Raw genomic sequence first — 20000 nt, forward strand, 5'->3', positions numbered from 1 at the left:
TGTGAATATAAGCTGGGCTGATGTTTGGGTTAGAGTATGTGTAGTATATTTGCATATGACCAGTAACACTGTTCGCTACTCATTCAGTAAACGCACTAACAACTGCATATCTATTTAAAAACATGTTTTTGTACCTTGAAATATGAATGACAAATGAGAATGAGCCGTGAATACAGACTGTTGTCCTTCACAGCTTTGAATGGCAAAGAGACCAGGGAGGTTTTGCATTAACTTATAAATTGTGTGTATGTGTGGGGGTGTGAATGTGTGTCTTGTATTTCTCACATTGTGTGGAGCACAGGCATATCAATACAAGTAAATTTTGACTTTGTGGGGACATTTGTACTCATAAAGATGGATGTACAAGTGTGTGTGCCCCCAAATACAGTAACACCAGTAAATCTTAACCTTGTGGACATTTTTCGGTCTGAAAACCTTGAAATTTCAATCTAAACTAATAAGTTGTCAAATATATGTTAACATTTCATTCAAACCCATACCTAACGAGTCTAGTGAATATGATTTTCATTTTTGTGTGCGTGTGTTTCCCTGTATTACCCTATAGGTTCCAATTAAGATGTGCGGTATTGGTATCATACCTATCAACCCTCTTGTTTTTCTTGGGATTTTCCCGTATTTTACAGTTCTATCCCGCTATCATCCCGTAAAGGTATTTCCCTGTATTTCTCACGTATTTTCAGTGTTTCTCTGAAGGGTTGCAAGAAACATTAAAGAGCCGAGCCTCCCAATTAGCAACCCATACCGCCAAACCACCAGGGGCCGCCACTTGCTATGAAATGTGAGTCTGTTCTGTGCATTTGCTTTGTTTAGGCACGAAAACACTTTGAAATAAATAGAAAACAGCGAGATTCTCCTTCCTTTTCATTACAGGTACTGTCTCCCCTCCTATGCAATCCTCAAAACAGTCATATAATCGACGTTCCATACTTAGTTCTGGCTACATAATTAGCGATCTCCAAAAAGTATGTAGGGCAACATTTTCAGAATGAGCCTTTGTGGGAAATTTCAAACAAAACTTATAAGATGTCGAACAAATATTAACATTTTACTCAAATCCACAACAAACAAATCCAATAAATCTGATCATTTGTTTTTCCTCTTGTTGTGTGTGTGTGTGTCCCGTGTTTCCTCATAAGTCATTTTAATGTGAGTGAAAAAAAGTAATGTCTGTATAATAAACAGCTAGGAGAAGTCTCTGAACTCCTAAAACCATGTTTATAGCCTTTTTCGATTGCAATGGCAAATTGGTGGACATAAATAGTGTAATTGGAGCTGCTATTACTCTGATGCGAGACGGTAATGAATCCAGAGAAGTGCCACTAATAGCGTGATGTACGGCTCATTGTACACATTTTCAGCAGTTGTGTGCAATTGATTTAATTACTGAAGAAACCATTGGATCGATGAAAATGCACATTGCTCTTTTTTTTACCATACCAAAAATTGTGTTGACGCAGCTTAAAAATATTAGTTGAGCACTGGGTCGTATGAATGCAGTTAATTTATGATATATTTATATATTCCATTGATTACTTGCTCATCAGACTACATTGATGGTTTCAAAGTCATTCTCATGAAGTCCCTTTAAATTAAGTTTTCCCTGGATCATTTAGACTCCATAGAAAGCCTGTTTTTCTTCTAGCTGACATCTGCCTAATTAACCCACAGGTTCTGTACTTGAATGCAGTGAGTTGAATAAGTACTTTTTGACTTGAATTCTGTCACACTTTACGTTTTCAATAGGATTTTAGGTTAATGTATTTACTAACATGAATTCAATTTGATTCATCTTCATTTATAGAGCGCTTTTACAATGTAGATTGAGTCAAAGCAACTTAGAAGTTCTAGCAAATTGAAACTGTTCAGTTTTTAGAGTTAAAGTTCAGTTAAGTTAATTCAATTTTCACTGCTGAATGTTCGGACTGAAGATCAAATCCATGAATGCACAACTCCACAAGTTCCAAACCAAGCTAGCCAGTAGCAACAGTGGCGAGGAAGAAATTCCACCAATTGACAAAAGTGAAGGAAAAAAAAAAATCTTGTGCAGGCCTGTTCTTATTACGTACCCTTATCTACATTTCTGGAGAGAGTAAAATATGTCCCAGGAGGTAAGTTTTTTTTGCATGTTATGTTTTTACAAATCCACCTGAGGCCACTGTGTACACTTTTTGAGATCTTAAATTTCTCTCGCAAGTGCCATTTGCCCCTGATCTTCTCTTGTAAATCCACCAGAGGCTGCTGTCGACTGACTGGTTGACTGATCGACTGGCCCACCCTTTTTCTTCTCTAAACCAAATCGATGGAGTTTTAAAAAGAACTGATTGACGCACTATGTCTCAATCCCAATTCTACCCCTTAGCCCTTCCCCTTACCTCGTTTTACCCTCGTTTTGCGTGTTTCTGTGAAGGGGTAGGTGTGTGCCAATTATCTTTTGCTTGAAGGCGTAGGGCTAAGGGCAAGGGGTAGATACCCATTTGAATGGAGATTTTTCAGGACCAAACTCGAAACCAAGGGGTAAAAAAATTTCCCAGAATACACCAGCCACAGCTGGTGTACAAAGCACAAATTAGTATTGTTTGTCATTGTTACAAACTTTTACAACAAACAAGCACATGTTTTATAATATCTTCATAACCGCATTCGAGTTTTACCATCATGCTTAAAAAAAAAAAAAAAAACGCAATCGCAATCTAAAATCCCTGATAATATCTCCTGTACAGCAGTCCCACAACATTCTGACACTCAATGACACCCGAATACCCTGTCAGAAAAGTCTTGGGATGAGCTCTGGGAATCAGCTTTTTGCAGTGTCTGCTATATTTTTAATGTTATTTTGGTGTGTTTACGTTACATAGATGAATATAGCCACTGTGTAAATGCACAGTACAGTTACAATCTTATTGCCACATTAGATCGTTATGATAACATAACGTATGCCTTCGGTGATTTCCTGAAGATAAAAACCAAAAAATAAAGCAACTGGAACAACTACAGCAGTCACGACCGTCTGATCTCATATGAAGCATGAGATCACGATGACATCTGGTCAGTCCCAGGTGCTGTCCCAATTCTTAGGGGTAAATTTTGAAGCCCTTCCCTTTAACACTTGGTTTTAAAGGCCTAGGGGAAGGAGGAGGGGGAGGGGTACAAAACTAGAATTGAGATTGGGCCTATATTGTCAGTGAGTGCTGTCTTTTGTATGAGACGTTAAACCTGAGGTGTCCAAAGTCCAAACTCGCTTCTGGTGGGCCTGTGTCCTGCAAAGTTTAGCTCCAACTTTTTTCACCACACCTCCCTGGAAGTAGCTAGTAAACCTAGAGAGACTTTGATTAGCTGGTTCAGGTGTTTAGTTGGAACTAAATAGTGCAGGACATCAGCCCTCCAGGACTGAGTTTGGACACCCCTGCATTAAACCGAGGTCCTGTCTCTGTGGTCATTAAAAATCCCATGGCACTTCTCATAAAGAGTAGGCGTGTAATCCTGGTGTTCTGGCCAAATTCCCTCTATTAGCCATCATGGCCTCCCAATCATCCCCATCCACCAAATTGGCTCTATCATTGTCTCTCCACTCCAACAATAGCTGGTGTGTAGTGAGCGCACTGGTGCATTTGTCCTGTGGCTGCCAAGTAAATGCTGCACACTCGTGGTGGTGTGAACAGACGCCCCTCATGATTGTGAAGCGCTTTTGAAGTATGGCCACATGCGACAGATGCCCTATTTAAATGACATTACTTCTTTAACTCCAATAATAGACTGCAGAAAATGCTGGGTTCACTTCCTTCATGTTGTCCCAACACAAATCAATTAAGTTAATGTAATCGTTTTCACAAATTTAAGTGGATTGAACATAAAACATTTAAGTTGTACCCAGAAAAACTTTAAGAATTGTGTGGAACCCAGCATTTTTACAGTTTAATATTTGAGGATCATACGTATGGCTATTGTAATTATTATAAACATATGTAACGGAGTTAAAATAATTGTTAAATTCATAATTCAATTGGAAACACTCACCATTGGTTTTTATCTGCAATCGCGTCATCACAGTAGGGGGCGGTGCTACGTAGTTCACCAGCAGTCCTGAGAGGCCTCTCTGCTGGTAAGCTGCTTTGGTGATGGCTCATCTTATAAATTAATAATTAACAGGCATTTGTGAACTTTGAAACTCTGTTTATTTCACTTTAAGACAATAATATCACCAGAGCTGCAAACAAACTAAACCTTTGGTGCTGTGTTTGTCTCGGGTATGTTTATTTACTTTTTTTTTTGTGATGTTCTTTGTTAGCCGTAGCACATATGCTACATATTGCACGAGCTGAGTTATGTGTTTTGTTGTTTATGGGGCCTATTTATCCTGTTCTGTCGTTCCCTTTTCTAAAAAAAAAAAATAAGTGCTAATTATTGGTCACTTGAGCTTACTGTTTATTTTCACTAGAGTTTACTGTGTAGAAATAATGTGATTCTGATGAGAGAGGAAAAGAGACTTATTTTATTTTCATGTATGTTTTATTTACATTCATAACCACTATACATCACTATGTATAAGTTTAAAGAAAATGTAATGTACCAGCAGTCCCGAGAAGCCTCTCTGCTGACATTATTATCACCAGAGCTGCAAACGAACTAAACCTATGGTGCTGTGTTTGTCTCAGGACAATAAAAGAAGCTTGAGTGACCACACCTACCCGACTCGCATCATTCTTCTGCATCCCAGCGCCTACACACAGTCACACATATAAAGGTCACTTTTTAGCTAAAGTCACAACAAACATCGTTTTTGAGTATAATAATTATAGCTAATAATAAAACTTCCAAAAATCAGTTCCTTGCTCTTTACCCAACCAGGAAGCCAATCTAAAACTATTCAGTAACAGCTTGAAATTGCTAGCGGGCAATGCTTGATATTACAGCTACGGTAAGTGAGAAATGGAGAGCTTTGACAACAATGAGGTAAATTCATTACCTAACTGAAGCAACACTGTGTCTCGATCACAGAGCCCAGTCTGTCAGAAGCCCGAGGTGTTAATTGTTTTCATCACAGGTTTTGATAGTGGTAATCTGTTTCAGTTCCAGCCCCGTTCCCGAGGACACTGCAGTGGTTTGAGCACGTCGACATGATTTATGTGGCGCTCTTATCTTCTGCTTTTGTTCCTCTATTAGGCAAGAGCCTCCAGCAGGGAAAAAGAGTATCTGTTAAAATACTGTGGGCATGTCACGTCACTGTCACCATTCTCTCCTGGACAGCCGTCATTGATCTTTACAGCCTTTGTGTGGTAAGTGACTGATATCCTGTGCTGAAGAATTAGCGGTGAAGTGATTCCAGTGATCATGAATGAGTTTGTAATTAATATTGATGCGAGCCCTTCTCCTCTGGCATGTACTGATGCTTTAGCTGTATTAAAAAGACAAAAAAAAGTCACAAACATGTTCCCTCTTCTTTTCAAATAAAAGGTCTTTCTAGCTTTTTTATTTTTTTTAACACACTATATACACTCACTTGCCACTTTATTAGGTACACCTGTCCGACTGCTTGTTAATGCAAATTTCTAATCAGCCAATCACATGGCAGCAAATCAATGCACGTAGACATGGTCAAGACAATCTGCCACAGTTCAAACTGAGCATCAGAATGGGAAAGAAAGGTGATTTGAGTGACTTTGAACGTGGCATGGTTGTTGTTGCCAGTTGGACTGGTCTGAGTATTTCAGAAACTGCTGATCTACTGGGATTTTCACACACAACCATCTCTAGGGTTTACAGAGAATGTTCTGAAAGAGGGAAAATATCCAGTAAACCAGGGGTGTCAAACTCAATCCCTGGAGGGCCGAAGCCCTGCACAGTTTAGTTCCAACCCTGCTCCAACACACAAACAAGCCTGAAGGACTCAATTAGTTTGATCAGGTGTGTTTAATTAGAGTTGGAACTAAACTGTGCAGAGCTGTGGCCCTTTTGGAACTGAGTTTGACACCTGTGCAGTAAAGCATCTCTGAACGAACAACACATTGAACCTTGAAGCGGATGGGCTACCGCAACAGAAGACCACACAGGAACAGGAAACTGAGGCTACAATTCGCACACCAAAATTGGACAATATAAGATTGGAAAATTGTTGCCTGGTATGATGAGTGTCGATTTTTGCTGCAACATTCAGATGGTAGGATCAGAATTTGGCATCAACACCATGAAATCATGGATCCGTCCTGCCTGGTATCTTGTTCAGGCTTGTGGTGATGGTGTAATGGTGTGGGGGATATTTTCTTGGCATACTTTAGGCCCATTAGTACTTATTGAGCATCATGTCAATGCCACAGCCTAGAGTACTGTTGCTGACCATATCAAAGCACAAATCATCTCAGGCTGGTTTCTTAAACAAGACAATGAGTTCACTGTACTCTAATGGCCTCCACGGTCACCAAATCTCAATCCAATAGAGCAGCTTTAAGCTGAATTTATACTTTCGCCTGGTGCTGCATCGCACACCTCCGCTGACCCGCCGGGCACCTTGGGAAATGGACGAGGCTTTTATACTTGCAGCGTTTGCCGTTGTGATATTCTTTAAAACGACAGGGGGCGGTCAAATGAAACCCACCATAAAATCAGACGGATAAACGAAGTAGGACGTTTCTTGAACTACGTCATATCATTAATATCATTCAATATTTTTAAACGAATTATTTGTATTATTTTTGTAAATTATTTTAATGATTATAAGGATTTTTATAACCGTTCAAGATTTATTAATCAAACTTTGATGCATCACTTGCTTTTATTCATAATCGGACAGTTTTACCTTTTAAGGTTTATTAAAATCATATTAAGTGAAGTCTCTTAAATTAATTTCGAGAGGAGCACGTGATAGGATTGACTACAGCTGATCCCTATCACTAATCACTAACTAGCCAATCGGATCACCCTAAATTCAATATAAATATCCAGCCTAAACTTCATTCCTCATCTCATTTTGGAAACCCCCCCATCCATCCCTTCTTCTCTCCTACTCAGTTGGGGTGACTTAGTGGCTAGCACTGTTGCCCCACAACAAGGAGGTTGTTGGTTTAACATTAGCTGTGCCAATCGATACTCTGTTGCTTGTTCTCCCCGTGTTCGCGTGGGTTTTCCCCGGGTACTCCGGTTTCCTCCCACACTCAAAAACCATGCAACAAAAGTTAAAGTCAGTGGCGTAGCGGACGGGCACGCAGGGCACGCACCGAGGGGGGGGCCCGCGTGATTAGGGGGCCCTGCGTCGTCACTATTGTCAATAATTGTTAATCCGGCAACCGCAATAATCAAACTCTTGGGAACAACTGTGGTCGGAACCAAAGTTAACAGGTCTGTGTTCTCTGAACACCTCTCAAGCGGTGGACTACTTCATTCTGATTGCTTGCCACCGAACCGCGTCTTAGCTCATACCATAAAGTTGACTTGATTTCAACTCTCCTCGACGCTGACAACGGAGAAGACGCACCGCGCTGTTCCTCACCGCCATTTCTCATTGAAAATGACTTCTGGCTACTTTGACGCTCTCGCCGCTTTCGGTTTGTGATCGCTCCTCAGTTTGTGAAGGCTTCCCCACGTTGTTGCTCCACCCCGCCTACCTTCCTCGCTCCTCAATTTGTGATCGCTTCCCAGTGTTGTCTCTCACCCCCCACCATCCTCCACCCCCTCCTCAGGGAGCCCCGTCAGTGATTCGTGCAGGGGGGCCTCCGCATTTTGCGCTACGCCACTGGTTAAAGTCACAAGCACTTACTACAAACTAGCACAGCTAGTAGTCTATTTGGGAAGCTATCGAGAACTACCTGATCTCATATCCCGCCTAATGCTTATTGACCAGGCGGGAGCCTTGGGCTCATCTATCACCGAGCTCAAGGATCTCTCCCGGGACAGCATGCCATACTTGCTTAAATAGTCAAGTATCCAAGTGTGAACTCTTGAATGACAAGCGAACATGAGTTGCTCTATAAATATATTTTTATTATGGCAAGAATAAAAGCAAAAAAATTAGTACACTTACTAAAAAATACAGATTTTATTTTATTTTTTTCAGATTTAGCCCGCTCCACAGTTCACACATTACTGTTTGGCAAGTTTCTGTCCTATACTTGTGCTAAAAAGGCAATAATGGCACAACATTGCTGACCATCATGAGAGTGAGAAAGAGAGGTAAAGATGGAGTTTTACAGCATATCCTCATATTAGTGAAATAGCGGCTTGTGTGCTGGGCCGCCTTCATTGTAGTGAAAAGGTTATTTACTCGCCCTCGCCTCCTTCACCATAGTATTCTACTGCGACATCGCGCATAGGAGATAAATGACGTTAGTACGTAATAACCGGTTATGATCGATTACTGAACTGATATCAATCATTTTGACACCCCTAGTAACGAGTAACGATACAGCACATAAAAAATCCATTGGAGGAAAAGTATTAAACTCATCGAAAATATCTACTGAAGTAAAAGTGGAAGTAGGAGAAAACAATATTCCAGTAGAGTACAGATGAAGCCTTTTAGTACTCAAGTACAGTAGTGAAGTAGTTCTACTTTGTTACTTTACATCTCTGATTGTGAGGTACATAGTTAAAGCTGCTCTCAGTGGAAAGCATATGCTTTAAGGACAGTTAACAATAACGTGAAAAATGCAAAGCAGTGCAGCTGTGTTAAGAACAGTCCAGTGATGAATTACAAACAGAAAATGCTGCTATTTTAATAACTAATGGCAGGTAAAGCTGTAGGACGTTTTGTCCCATGTCTCAAGAGTCAGCGAGATGATTTATCATTGAATGCAAAAGTGAGGCAAGCATCTGAATTTCAATGAGCTCTTCAGCATATCTTGCAGCAGGGGTCTGTCTCAGAGCAGCAGTGACACTGAGATCTAATGACACAAATGTGCTAAGCTTTACTCCATATTAATAAGCACTCGGTCCACCCAGAGTTCCCCCAACGACGTCTGTTCCCACCGATAACAGCAATTCAGACATCAGATTACATGAGGAGATGAACTATGACACTTGTTGTGAAAATCCCAGTCAACAATTCCCCTGATTTTGTGGATCTCCGTCCTCCTCCATGCAGCGTCAGTAAGTTTCTTCATGTTTTCTGCTGTTTGTATGGCCTTACGCCGCTCGCTGCGACTTTGAACAATGGCTTGTAGACACGACGGGAGGTTATCAGTTCTCAACCTCGGCTTTAAAACCCGCCTCGTGCAGTTATTAAGCAATACGATATTTCCTCCTGGCCTCCACAACAGTTGTATTTGAACGCTAATATGACAAGAAGGAAGCAGATCTATAAATAACAGGACAGGCATCTGCTTTGGCAGATAAGGCAGCCATTGCATGACATTGATTAAGGTCTGCTCTTCGAATCTGCTGATTTAATGCAGAAATCCCATGATATCAGCTGGTTTATGTTCATGTGTTATCCTCTTTTCCAAGATTAAGTGAACTGTTTGGCTCTGTGTATCTGGAGATTGAACAGCCCAAGTTATGCAGTCTTAAAGGAATAGTTCACCCAAAAATGAAAAAAATTACCCAGAATTCATTCAACTCTCAAGGCATCTTCGGTGTATATGACCTTCTTTCAAAACACAGTCAGAGTACTTTTACTTTGTAACATAATTTACTTTGTTACGCTACTTTACGTTAAGCTACTTTGAGTTATTTTTTGTTATTTTACGCTACATTACTTTATGCTATGTTACTTTAGGTTACTTTACATTAAGTTCCTTTACGTTAAGTTACTTAATAGTTATTTTACAGTGTTACGTTATTTTACGCTATGTTACTTAATGCTACATTCCTTTATGCTACATTACATTAAGTTATATTACTTTAAAGTTACTTACATTAAGTTACTTTATCCTAAGTTACTTTACATTACATTAAGTTACTACATACATATATGTATTATACGTTATGTTAAGTTACTTTACGATAAGTTACTTTATGATAAGTTACTTTACGTTGTTACGTTAAGTTACTTTACATTGTTACTTTACGTTAAGTTGCAATGAGTTACTTTACATTATCTTAAGTTCGTTTACATTAAGTTTATTTTATGCTAAGTTATTTAATGTTGTTATATTACGTTACTTTACAATAAGGTACTTTACATTAAATTACTTTACAATATGATCCTTTACATTTATATTTGTTATTTCTTTTTCTTTGTTATTTTACATTACGTTTCATTATTGCTACATTACATTAATTGACCTTATGTTACATTACTTCATGCTACATTATGTTAAGTTACTTTACGTTAAGTTACATTAAGTTACTTTACGCAAAGTGACTTTACATTAAGTTAAGTTACTTTACATTATGTTAAGTTACTTTACGTTAAGTTACATTAAGTTACTTTACGATGTTATACTAGGTTCATTTACATTAAGTTACTTTACGTTAAGTTACATTAAGTTACTTTATGTTATGTTAAGTAACTTAGCATAAAGTGACTTAATGTAAAGTTATTTTACGTTGTTACATTGTTACTTTACGTTGAATTACTTCACGTCGAGGTGTGTTAAGTTACTTTACGTTATGTTAAGTTACATTAAGTTACTTCATGCTAAGTTATTTTACGTTGTTACATTGTTACTTTACATTGTTAACTTGCTTTACTTCACACTTTGTGGCCATTTTTAAGTTTCCAAAAGTGCATAAATACATCATAAAACTAACAAGGGGTTATAACGCATGTCTTATGATGCAGATTTATGTGTTTTTGTAACAAAAATATTTTCGATTTGTAAATTATAAACTCCAGAGGCTGCCAATGTGTGTTCGAGACAACTTCATAGTTGATCTCTGACTCGAACAAAAATGTTTTTTTTACAAGTAGCAAATGGAAAAAAAAAAGTTTAATGTACAGTAATGCTCAGTTTTTATATATTTAAGATTTAAATATATAAAGTAAAAATAAATACATTAAATTGTAATACAGCTTTAAATTCCATTCATTAGAAAACATCCACATGTCATTAAATGGCATATAGTGTAACAATAATTTGCTTGTCGGCATTTTTACAATATTCATTTGATGAGAGGATCAGAGTACCTTAAAATATGTTGTTTTTGTTATTATTATTATTATTATTAATACTAATTTAAATTGATATACTTTATATTTCATGTGTTCTTTTTATATATTAGATAGAGGTCAAAATATTGTTAATTTTATATTTAAATATCTAAAAATATGAATGATGATGATAAATATATCACAAATAATGATGATAAATATTTCTAAAAATAATATATAACTGAATTATACTGGAACATTATTTCACTCACACTTTGATATTTTATTTAAACTAAATAAATAAATATGATTATTTTTCTAATTAATTGAAAAAATATATAATTTTTTTTTCGCCATTTACAGTCCTGCATGCTGAGCAACTGATTAAAATACAAGGAAAAAACTGCCTTGCAGAATAAATTGGAACGGTAATTCTGTCTCTGCAAACCCTACTTACTGTACCCGACAGATGAAGTCCTCTGTGTTCAAGCCAGAGGACAAGCTAAAAAGAATGATTGTCCTCTGACCGAAGTTACCTCAACATTCATTGCTTGCTAAAGCTGAAATCTGCTCACTTTTTGCCGGATATTTTAGCCAGTCATCTTCCGACATGGGTATAAAGGAAAATCCTCAGCCTCCTTTTTAACTTTGCTTCCCTGTTGATCCTGGGGTGCTGGCAAGGCAACGGGCCGAATCCGCTGTTCTCAGGTCAGGCCAGCGCTGGTCCTCTCACAGCCTGCCAGAACAGATGACATTTTGATTCTCTCGTCTTCAAAAGAGAGAGAAAGAGGACAAGAAAATGGAAATCTTGGCTCCATCAAACAAGCTTTCAAAAGCCATTTCAGGCGAGAACATTGTCATTTTTTTTGTAGCGCAGGGCTCAATAAACACTGGCAGGCGCTCGCTGGCATTGGGTGAAGAGTTAATCATAGACAAACACTACCCAGATGAACACTGTCAATACAGAAAACGCTGATGGAAATAGATTGCACTTTCGATTGTCGAAGGCCCTTTCAACTGTTTATGAAAGTTTCGTTGAGAGTTGCTCACAAAAAGCATTTTTACATGTGTTCTTATGATTGTATAGTGTCTCCTGTAAAAAAAAAGGAAAAAGGGAGTGTAGAGTAGAAGTGGGGGATGGTCATATCTGATACCCTGGAAATTGTGTATGGAAATAACTGAAGTAATTTCATGATAGATAGATAGATAGATAGATAGATAGATAGATAGATAGATAGATAGATAGATAGATAGATAGATAGATAGATAGATAGATAGATAGATAGATAGATAGATAGATAGATAGATAGATTAAAATAAATAGATAAATATTTAAATAAATAACTTAAAATCAATAAATAAATAAATAAATAATTAAAATAAAATAATAAGTTAAAAATTAACGAATAAATACATAAGATATGTTAAAACAAAATAAAGAAATAAGTTAAAATAAATAAGTTAAATTTTAAAAATTAATAATTTAAAATAAAATAAATAAATGAGAAGTTAAAATAAAATAAATAAATGATAAATAGGTTAAAATAAATAAATAAAAAATAAATAAAAAAGTATTTTAAATCAACACCTTTATAATCATTTAAAAATGTACAATCTTTGTTTAAAGAGTACAACAAACAGATAAATATATTGGGATTGTTTCTACGCAGAAATTGCTTGTATTTTACACAAAGGATAACAAAAAAGACATTATCTAACTTCTAAGTTAATCTTGACCTTTTAAAACAAAGACTAAAATAATTTAATTCAGTGTCTTCCTTTCCTAGATATATTTAAATAATCTTAAAAAAAATAATAATAACTTTTCAAACTGTCCACATCACATTCACATTTTAAGAAGCCAAACAATTTGATGAAAACAATCATATTTTTGCTGCAATGAATATTGAATATGAATAAATTAAATGAACAAATGAATGAATGAAAACAATTTACGTTTGATCAACCTTTAAGTATATTCATATAAAATTGTGTTGTTTTTTAATACCAGTGAAATGTATACATTCTTAATCTTAAAAAAAAAAAATATTAAACTAACACTCATACAAGACGAATGAACAGTCAGTTATAAATAAAAACAAACAAATTACAACTCGACAGCACATTGAAATACATGAAAACATATAAAGCAATGGTTAACGTTCTTTCTAAGTGATGTTTGTATGCCTTTTTTTTTTGGCCAATTCAAGAGCCAAATGCATGGATCCAATAAACGTACACATTCACCAGCCATTTTTTTAGATACATGTTGCTAGGAACGGGTTGGACCACTTTTGCCTTCAGAGCTGTCTTAATCCTTTGTGGATTAGATTCAACAAGCTACTGGAAAATTTGGTCTGGATATTTTGTTCTATATTGACATGATAGCATCAGGCAGTGGCTGCAGATTTGTCAGCTACATATCTATGGTGCGAATCTCCCATTCCACCACATGCCAAAGGTGCTTTATTGGACTGAGTTCAGGTGACTGTGGAGGCCATTTGAGTACAGTGAACTCAGTCATGTTCAAGAAACCAGTCTGAGATGATTTGTGCTTTATGACATGGTGCGTTATTCTACTGGAAATAGCCATCAGAAGATGAATATATTATATTATATTATATTATATTATATAATATAATATTATATTATATTATATTATATTATATTATATTATATTATATTATATTATATTATATTATATTATTAGTTCATACATTTTTTTTTTCGGCTTAGTCTTTCTATTAATCAGGGGTTACCACAGTGGAATGAACCACCAACTTATCCAGCATATGTTTTACACAACAGGCACCCTTCCAGGTGCAACCCAGTACTGGGAGACACCCATACACACTCAATGACACAAATACAAAACTGCCAATTTAGTTTATTCAAATAACCTATAGTGCATGTGTTTAGACTGTAGGGGAAACCGGAGAACTTAAAGGAATCCCACGGCAACATGGGGAGAACATGCAAACTCCACACACAAATGACAACTGGCCCAGCCAGGACTCGAACCAGCAACCTTCTTGCAACCTATATTATATTATATTATATTATATTATATTATATTATATTATATTATATTATATTATATTATATTATATTATATTATATTATATTTCCCAGAGATGGGTTGCGGCTGGAAGGGCATCCGCTGCGTAAAAACTCGCTGGATATGTTGGCGGTTCATTCCACTGTGGCGACCCGGATTAATAAAGGGACTAAGCTGACAAGAAAATGAATGAATGAATATTATATTATATTATAATATTAGAAGAAAATTATACAGTAATATTTACTATTATCTAATTTATATTTATAATATTATTTATATACAGTACACTGTTACAGTATTTATATTATACAGGATATTATACAGAAAAAACAACAACATATGGGCCAATTAAATTAATTTTCCATGTAAACTACATAAAACACACACCCAAAAAAATGATATGAGGAAAACTAATTAAACTTTCAATCACAATTATATTTGTCTGACAATTTATCATCAGCAAAATCAGTTTTGCATTCATTCTAAACATCAAACATCTGTTGAAGCCTTAATAGTCTGAATACAAAGTGTCTCTGTAAGTAAACTAATAGGAGACGTGACGAGCACATTCACAGCAACACGTGTGATACTACAGCACTTCTGCTTAAAACAGGCTTAACCTCAGAAGCAGACCTTTAATCAGTCTAGCACGTTCATGGAGCAAAGACTGCGAATGAAACACGGAAACAGCAGTCCGATAAAAGGACTTACATCTGGGAGAAAAGGAAAGAGGATGGTGATTTTTCTCAATCCGCTTAAAGCAAAGAGTAAAGCTCATTTTCCTTATCTGAGCTCAGAAAGGCAGAGAATCGATACTATGCATATTTTCCCTTTTATCTGCTCTTTCGTTTGAAATGTATTACATTCTGCACAATTTCAGCTCATATGCATATAAGTGCACTATTTCAATATTGGGCTGTTATGCTGAAGAGCTTGTATTTAATTACACAGTCGGGTGGTAGCGACTGTTGGTGATTTGGTTCAGTGTTTTACTGTTTCCTCTTCTGGCATTGACTGGATTTTGAATTCACTTACTCTAAAGCCCAGTATGCACCATTGAAACTTATTCTGCTATGTAAAGAGACTATACACTACCTGACAAAAGTCTTCTGGTTGATTGTAAGGGCAACAAATAATAACGTGACTTCTAGTTGATCATTTGGAAAAGTGGAAGAAGGTAGATTTTTCTGATGAATCATCTGTTGAACTGCATCCCAATCATCACAAATACTGCAGAAGACCTATTGGAAACCACATCGACCCAAGATTCTCACAGAAATCATTCAAGTTTGGTGAAGGAAAAATCATGGCTTGGGGTTACATTCAGAATATCTGCAGAGTAGATGGCAACATCAACAGCCTGAGGTATCAAGACATTTGCCCATTACATTACAAACCACAGGAGAGGGCAAATTCTTCAGCAGGATAGTGCTTCTTCTCATACTTCAGCCTCCACATGAAAGTTTCTAAAAGCAAAGAAAGTTTGGTTGCTCCAGTATTGGCCAGCCCAGTCACCAGAAATGAACATTATTGAGCATGTCTGGGTTAAAATGAAGGAGGAGGTATTGAAGATGAATCCAAAGTATCTTGATGAATTCTGGGAGTTCTGCAAGAACGCTTTCTTTGTCATTCCAGATAACAAAGTTAATAAGTGATTTGAGTCATTGCAGAGATTTATGGACGCAGTTATCCAAGCTCAAGGGAGTCATACACAATAGTAATTATTTTCCACTGCACCATGACTTGTATTCTATACTGTATAATATTTCTGTTACGGGACAAGACTTTTGTCTAAGCAAAGTCAGAGCTTACTCTCCTACACTGTTAAAAAATCCATAATTTTACGGTTTATTTAAGGCAGCTGGGGTGAAAGGAAAATGAAAGGAAAAAAGAAAAATGACGGCCGTTAAATTATGAAAATTTACTGTAAAAAAACAAAGTTTGAATTACAGAAATTTACCAGAAATTTAAATTTAAGTAAATTTCTGTAAATTAATGTCTGTTATATTCCGGTAAATTTCTGTAATTTAACGGCCGTTATTTTATTTTTTTCCGGCACTCCACCAGTCGGAAATAAACCAAAAAATTATGATTTTTTTTTACAGTGTAATTAAATAATTAAAAATCATGATCACATATTACTTTGGTAAAATAAGCGTAATATAGAGGCCCTTGTTGTCACACCTGTTGCAGTACCCTTTTTGGACACTTGAGTAGTTGAACTTCATTTCCTATAATCCTTTGCACTTCTGATTAAATTGTTACAGCTGTTTCTTGTTTGTTAAAATAGCCCTGTCGATATAAACCCTTTTGTTTTGTGTTTTAGTTGCCCTAGGATTTTGTTTGTACCTCGTGTCTGGTATGTATGTATGTATGTATATATGTATGTATGTATGTATGTATGTATGTTTGGTGATCTAGTTTAACATTTGCTGATTTTTGGATTCATGATTGTTTTTGTTAGCGCTCCTGTCCTGTCCTGTTTTTTTTTTTTTTTTATTTGCATGTTTTGGGGTTTTTGTCAGTTCTTTTGTCTGGACTCATTGCTATATTTTTGTATATTGATTGTAGTTCCTGTGCAAGTTTGGGAATATCCTTTTGTTTTTTTTGGCATAGTAAATTGCTGCACATGGATTTTTGTGATTCACCATCTTGTGACACTTGCTTTTCATATAAGCCACTTCTGATACCAAATGTTTGACTAGAAGTCAGGTTAATATTTGTTGTTCCTAAAACTTGGAAAGTCGACAAGACTTTTGTCAGGTAGTGTAGGGTATTATGTACTGTTATCATGGCAAAGATAAAATAAATCTGTCATTAGAAATGAGTTATTAAAATGATTATGTTTAGAAATTCGTTGAGAAAATTTTCTTTTCGTTAAACCAAAATTGGGGAAAATATATACAGGGGGCTAATAATGCTGTTTTAGATGGCAATTGTACATCCTTTTCAACTAAAAGCATTCAAATCTGTCATAGTTTTGGCCACTGATTTTTATTGAGAATGTGTTTTCATCCCGCACATACATCATGTCTGACAAAAGTCAACGGCTTTCACACACTCTTTCAAAATTGATGTTGTGCATCACAATTGCACTCCGCGACCCACTCAAAACACTTCTGGCGACCCATTTTGGGTCACGACTCACCTTTCGAGAAACACTGCTCTGAATTGTTAAACTGTTACAAAAATAAATAAATAAAATGAAAAAAAAAAAGCAGCAAATAACTGTTTAAAATTACATTTCTATTTTCCCAACCATGAAACGTACCTAATATTGTTTAACATCATTGAAACTTGTCAATGTCTACATTAAAAAAAAACAAAAAAACACTTCAATTAATGTATCTGTACAGAAATTAAAGGGTTGGTTTGTCAAAAAATTTAAATGAAGTTAATAATCTCTCACCTCATGTCTTTCCAATTCTCTGAGACATTCATTCATCTTCAAAACATCAAATATATATTTAATATTGATATTTTAGAATATATCTGAGAGCTTTTGTGCATCAAAAACTGTAAAAATTTTGTTGTTTTTTTACCATCAGACCCAGACCAGGTTAGGAATCTATAATGTAGGAAAGAAAAAATAGGTGAACATGGGTGATTTTTTTTAAAAACGTTTGGACCACAAAAATGTTCTGGGAGCTTTGGATGATTGTAGTGATGAATATATTTAAACCACTCATAAAGTCACATGAAAACTGTAAACATGAAAGTTCTTTATTCTGGACTTTGAACATGTCGTTACTGTTGCTGTCTATAGTGAGAATTCTTGAATTTAATCTAGACGAGGGTGAGAAAATCCCAGCAGACACACAATGACATACATTAATTTTGGCTAAATTTCAGTAGAATGTTATTTTGGTGTCCGATAACGATGTGAAATTACATTGATATTTGTTAATTTTAGGTTGTGTTGGAAAGTGACCAAAATCCAATATCGAGCCAACATCTTATTGATGTCAAATACTGACATTTATTCGTCAAGCATGACAACTAAAATCCAATGTCTAATAGACGTCACAGTGTGTGAATTATACATTGATGATCAGGAGTCAACTGTTTCAGTTAGTATGTGTAGTACATGCTTCGGTCATATATATATTTATTTTTAGTTCTGTCTAGTTTATTAATATAGCTTATTTAAGTTTTCAGCATTTTGAGGGATATTTAGTGTATTCTTTCCTATAGTATTTTCTGATTAGCTATTTTAGATGTTACTGTAGGTTAAACTACTAACTATGCCTCTAATTTTACTTTATTGTAGGCTAAATCTAGATAGAAACACCTATTTTACAAATAAACAAAGCCTTTTGAACACAAAGTATATTAGGGCTCTAGATCTGCCAGTTTCAGCCTTGTTTCTCGAAAAGACTGGCACGATGATGCATTCACAATTCTTTAAACAATTGTAGGGTTGTTAAATGTATATTTTTATAATTTTTATTTTAATTATACAGATCAGAGTGAAATATTTGTCAGTATTAAAGGACTAAATCCACAACGTAACACAACATAACATCATTAGACGTTGATATTTGGTTGTTTTTAGGCTGCGTTGGAAAGTAACACAGTGTAACATCATTAGACTTTAATATCTGGCTGTTTTTAGGTTGCATTGGAAATTTACCAAAATGTAACGTCTGTCTGACGTTAAACATTGATATCAGCCTAATGATGGGTTCTGACATCAACCCGATTTTCATTTACAACCAAAATTCAATGTCTCACAGCATTGGGATATAATGTCAGTTTGATATCATGTTGACATCCTATGCCTGCTGGGATTATTAACAGAAGATTAATTTTTGGGTGAACTAACCCTTTAATTACAGTAAAGAGTATGACAAATTGGCTGGGTTTACATGGTTTGAATTAAATTTAACACTTTGCTATGAGATTAATGTATATAAATGTAAGGTTATTTACTAGAAAACAAAACATATGTTTTAACAGAATATATTCACCTTCAATAACATAAATTAAGATAAAAAAGTTCATTGTTGGTTCTTGTTAACTCACAGTCCAGTAACTCAGAGTTTCTCAAGGACGTTCTAAGAGGACCACCAACACTTCATGTTTTGGATGTCTCCTTTGTCTGTCACACCCATTTCAGGTCTTTCGGTCTCTGCTAATGAGCTGATGATCTGAATCAGGTGTGTTTGGTTAAGGAGACACTAGCTGCGTCCCAAATCGCATACTTGTGCACTATTCTACGCCATTTTGTAGTATGAATAGTATAAGTAGTGTGTTCACACTGAAAATTCTAAAAATAATAAGTGCACTTTAATTACCCGGATGATGCACTCATTCAGCCGCTAAAATGAAGTGTGTAATGATGGACACTTCACGCACTCAACGAATGCAGGTTTGCTTGCGTAGCGGAAGGGGCGGAGCTATCGGACACACATGTTGGATAACTATTTATTTTGGATGATGAAAGCAAAATTCTCCTACAAGAGTGATTATAGCGCCTCCCGATGGTGAATACGGCAGTACTTACGGCAGGTATTATTTGATAATTCAGTTGTTTATTTCACTGATTTGGCAACCGTCAAACGTCATCAGGGAAACGGTTTGAATTTCCGCTTAGTAAAAAAAACATTAGTGTGCCATTTGGGACAACACTACATACATATACTATCCCGTTGAGTGTGTAAGTGCATAAGTACATAGTGCATGAGTGCATAGTGTATAGTGTGCCATTTGGGACGCAGCTATGGAAAATGTGTAGTACTGGTGGTCCTCCAGGAACATGGTTGCGAAACATCGTATTAACTAATGACAACAAGCATGAATTTGGATTTTATTATATTGTACTGCATCCTGTAGTTGTCATTGCATAGTTGTCATTTGTTTCTCACAATTGCCACAATATAGGTCAATCAGTTATAT

At 36.0% G+C, this 20000-nt stretch overlaps 1 protein-coding gene across 14 annotated transcripts in view; it reads left to right on the forward strand.

Moving 5' to 3' along the window:
- Positions 1 to 20000, forward strand: part of nectin1b (nectin cell adhesion molecule 1b) — a 525250-nt gene that overhangs the window by 64939 nt on the left and 440311 nt on the right. For 2 of the 14 annotated variants that reach the window (XM_073929181.1, XM_073929180.1), the window contains exon 4: positions 5182 to 5294. Coding sequence is in view for 1 of the 4 variants with exons in the window: in XM_073929163.1 (XP_073785264.1) it covers positions 5136 to 5294 (159 nt within the window). In the remaining 3 variants the exon portion in view is untranslated. 14 annotated transcript variants of the gene reach the window in all.

This window comes from Danio rerio, chromosome 18 (genome assembly GCF_049306965.1).
Source record: "Danio rerio strain Tuebingen ecotype United States chromosome 18, GRCz12tu, whole genome shotgun sequence".
Classification (NCBI taxonomy): domain Eukaryota; kingdom Metazoa; phylum Chordata; class Actinopteri; order Cypriniformes; family Danionidae; genus Danio; species Danio rerio.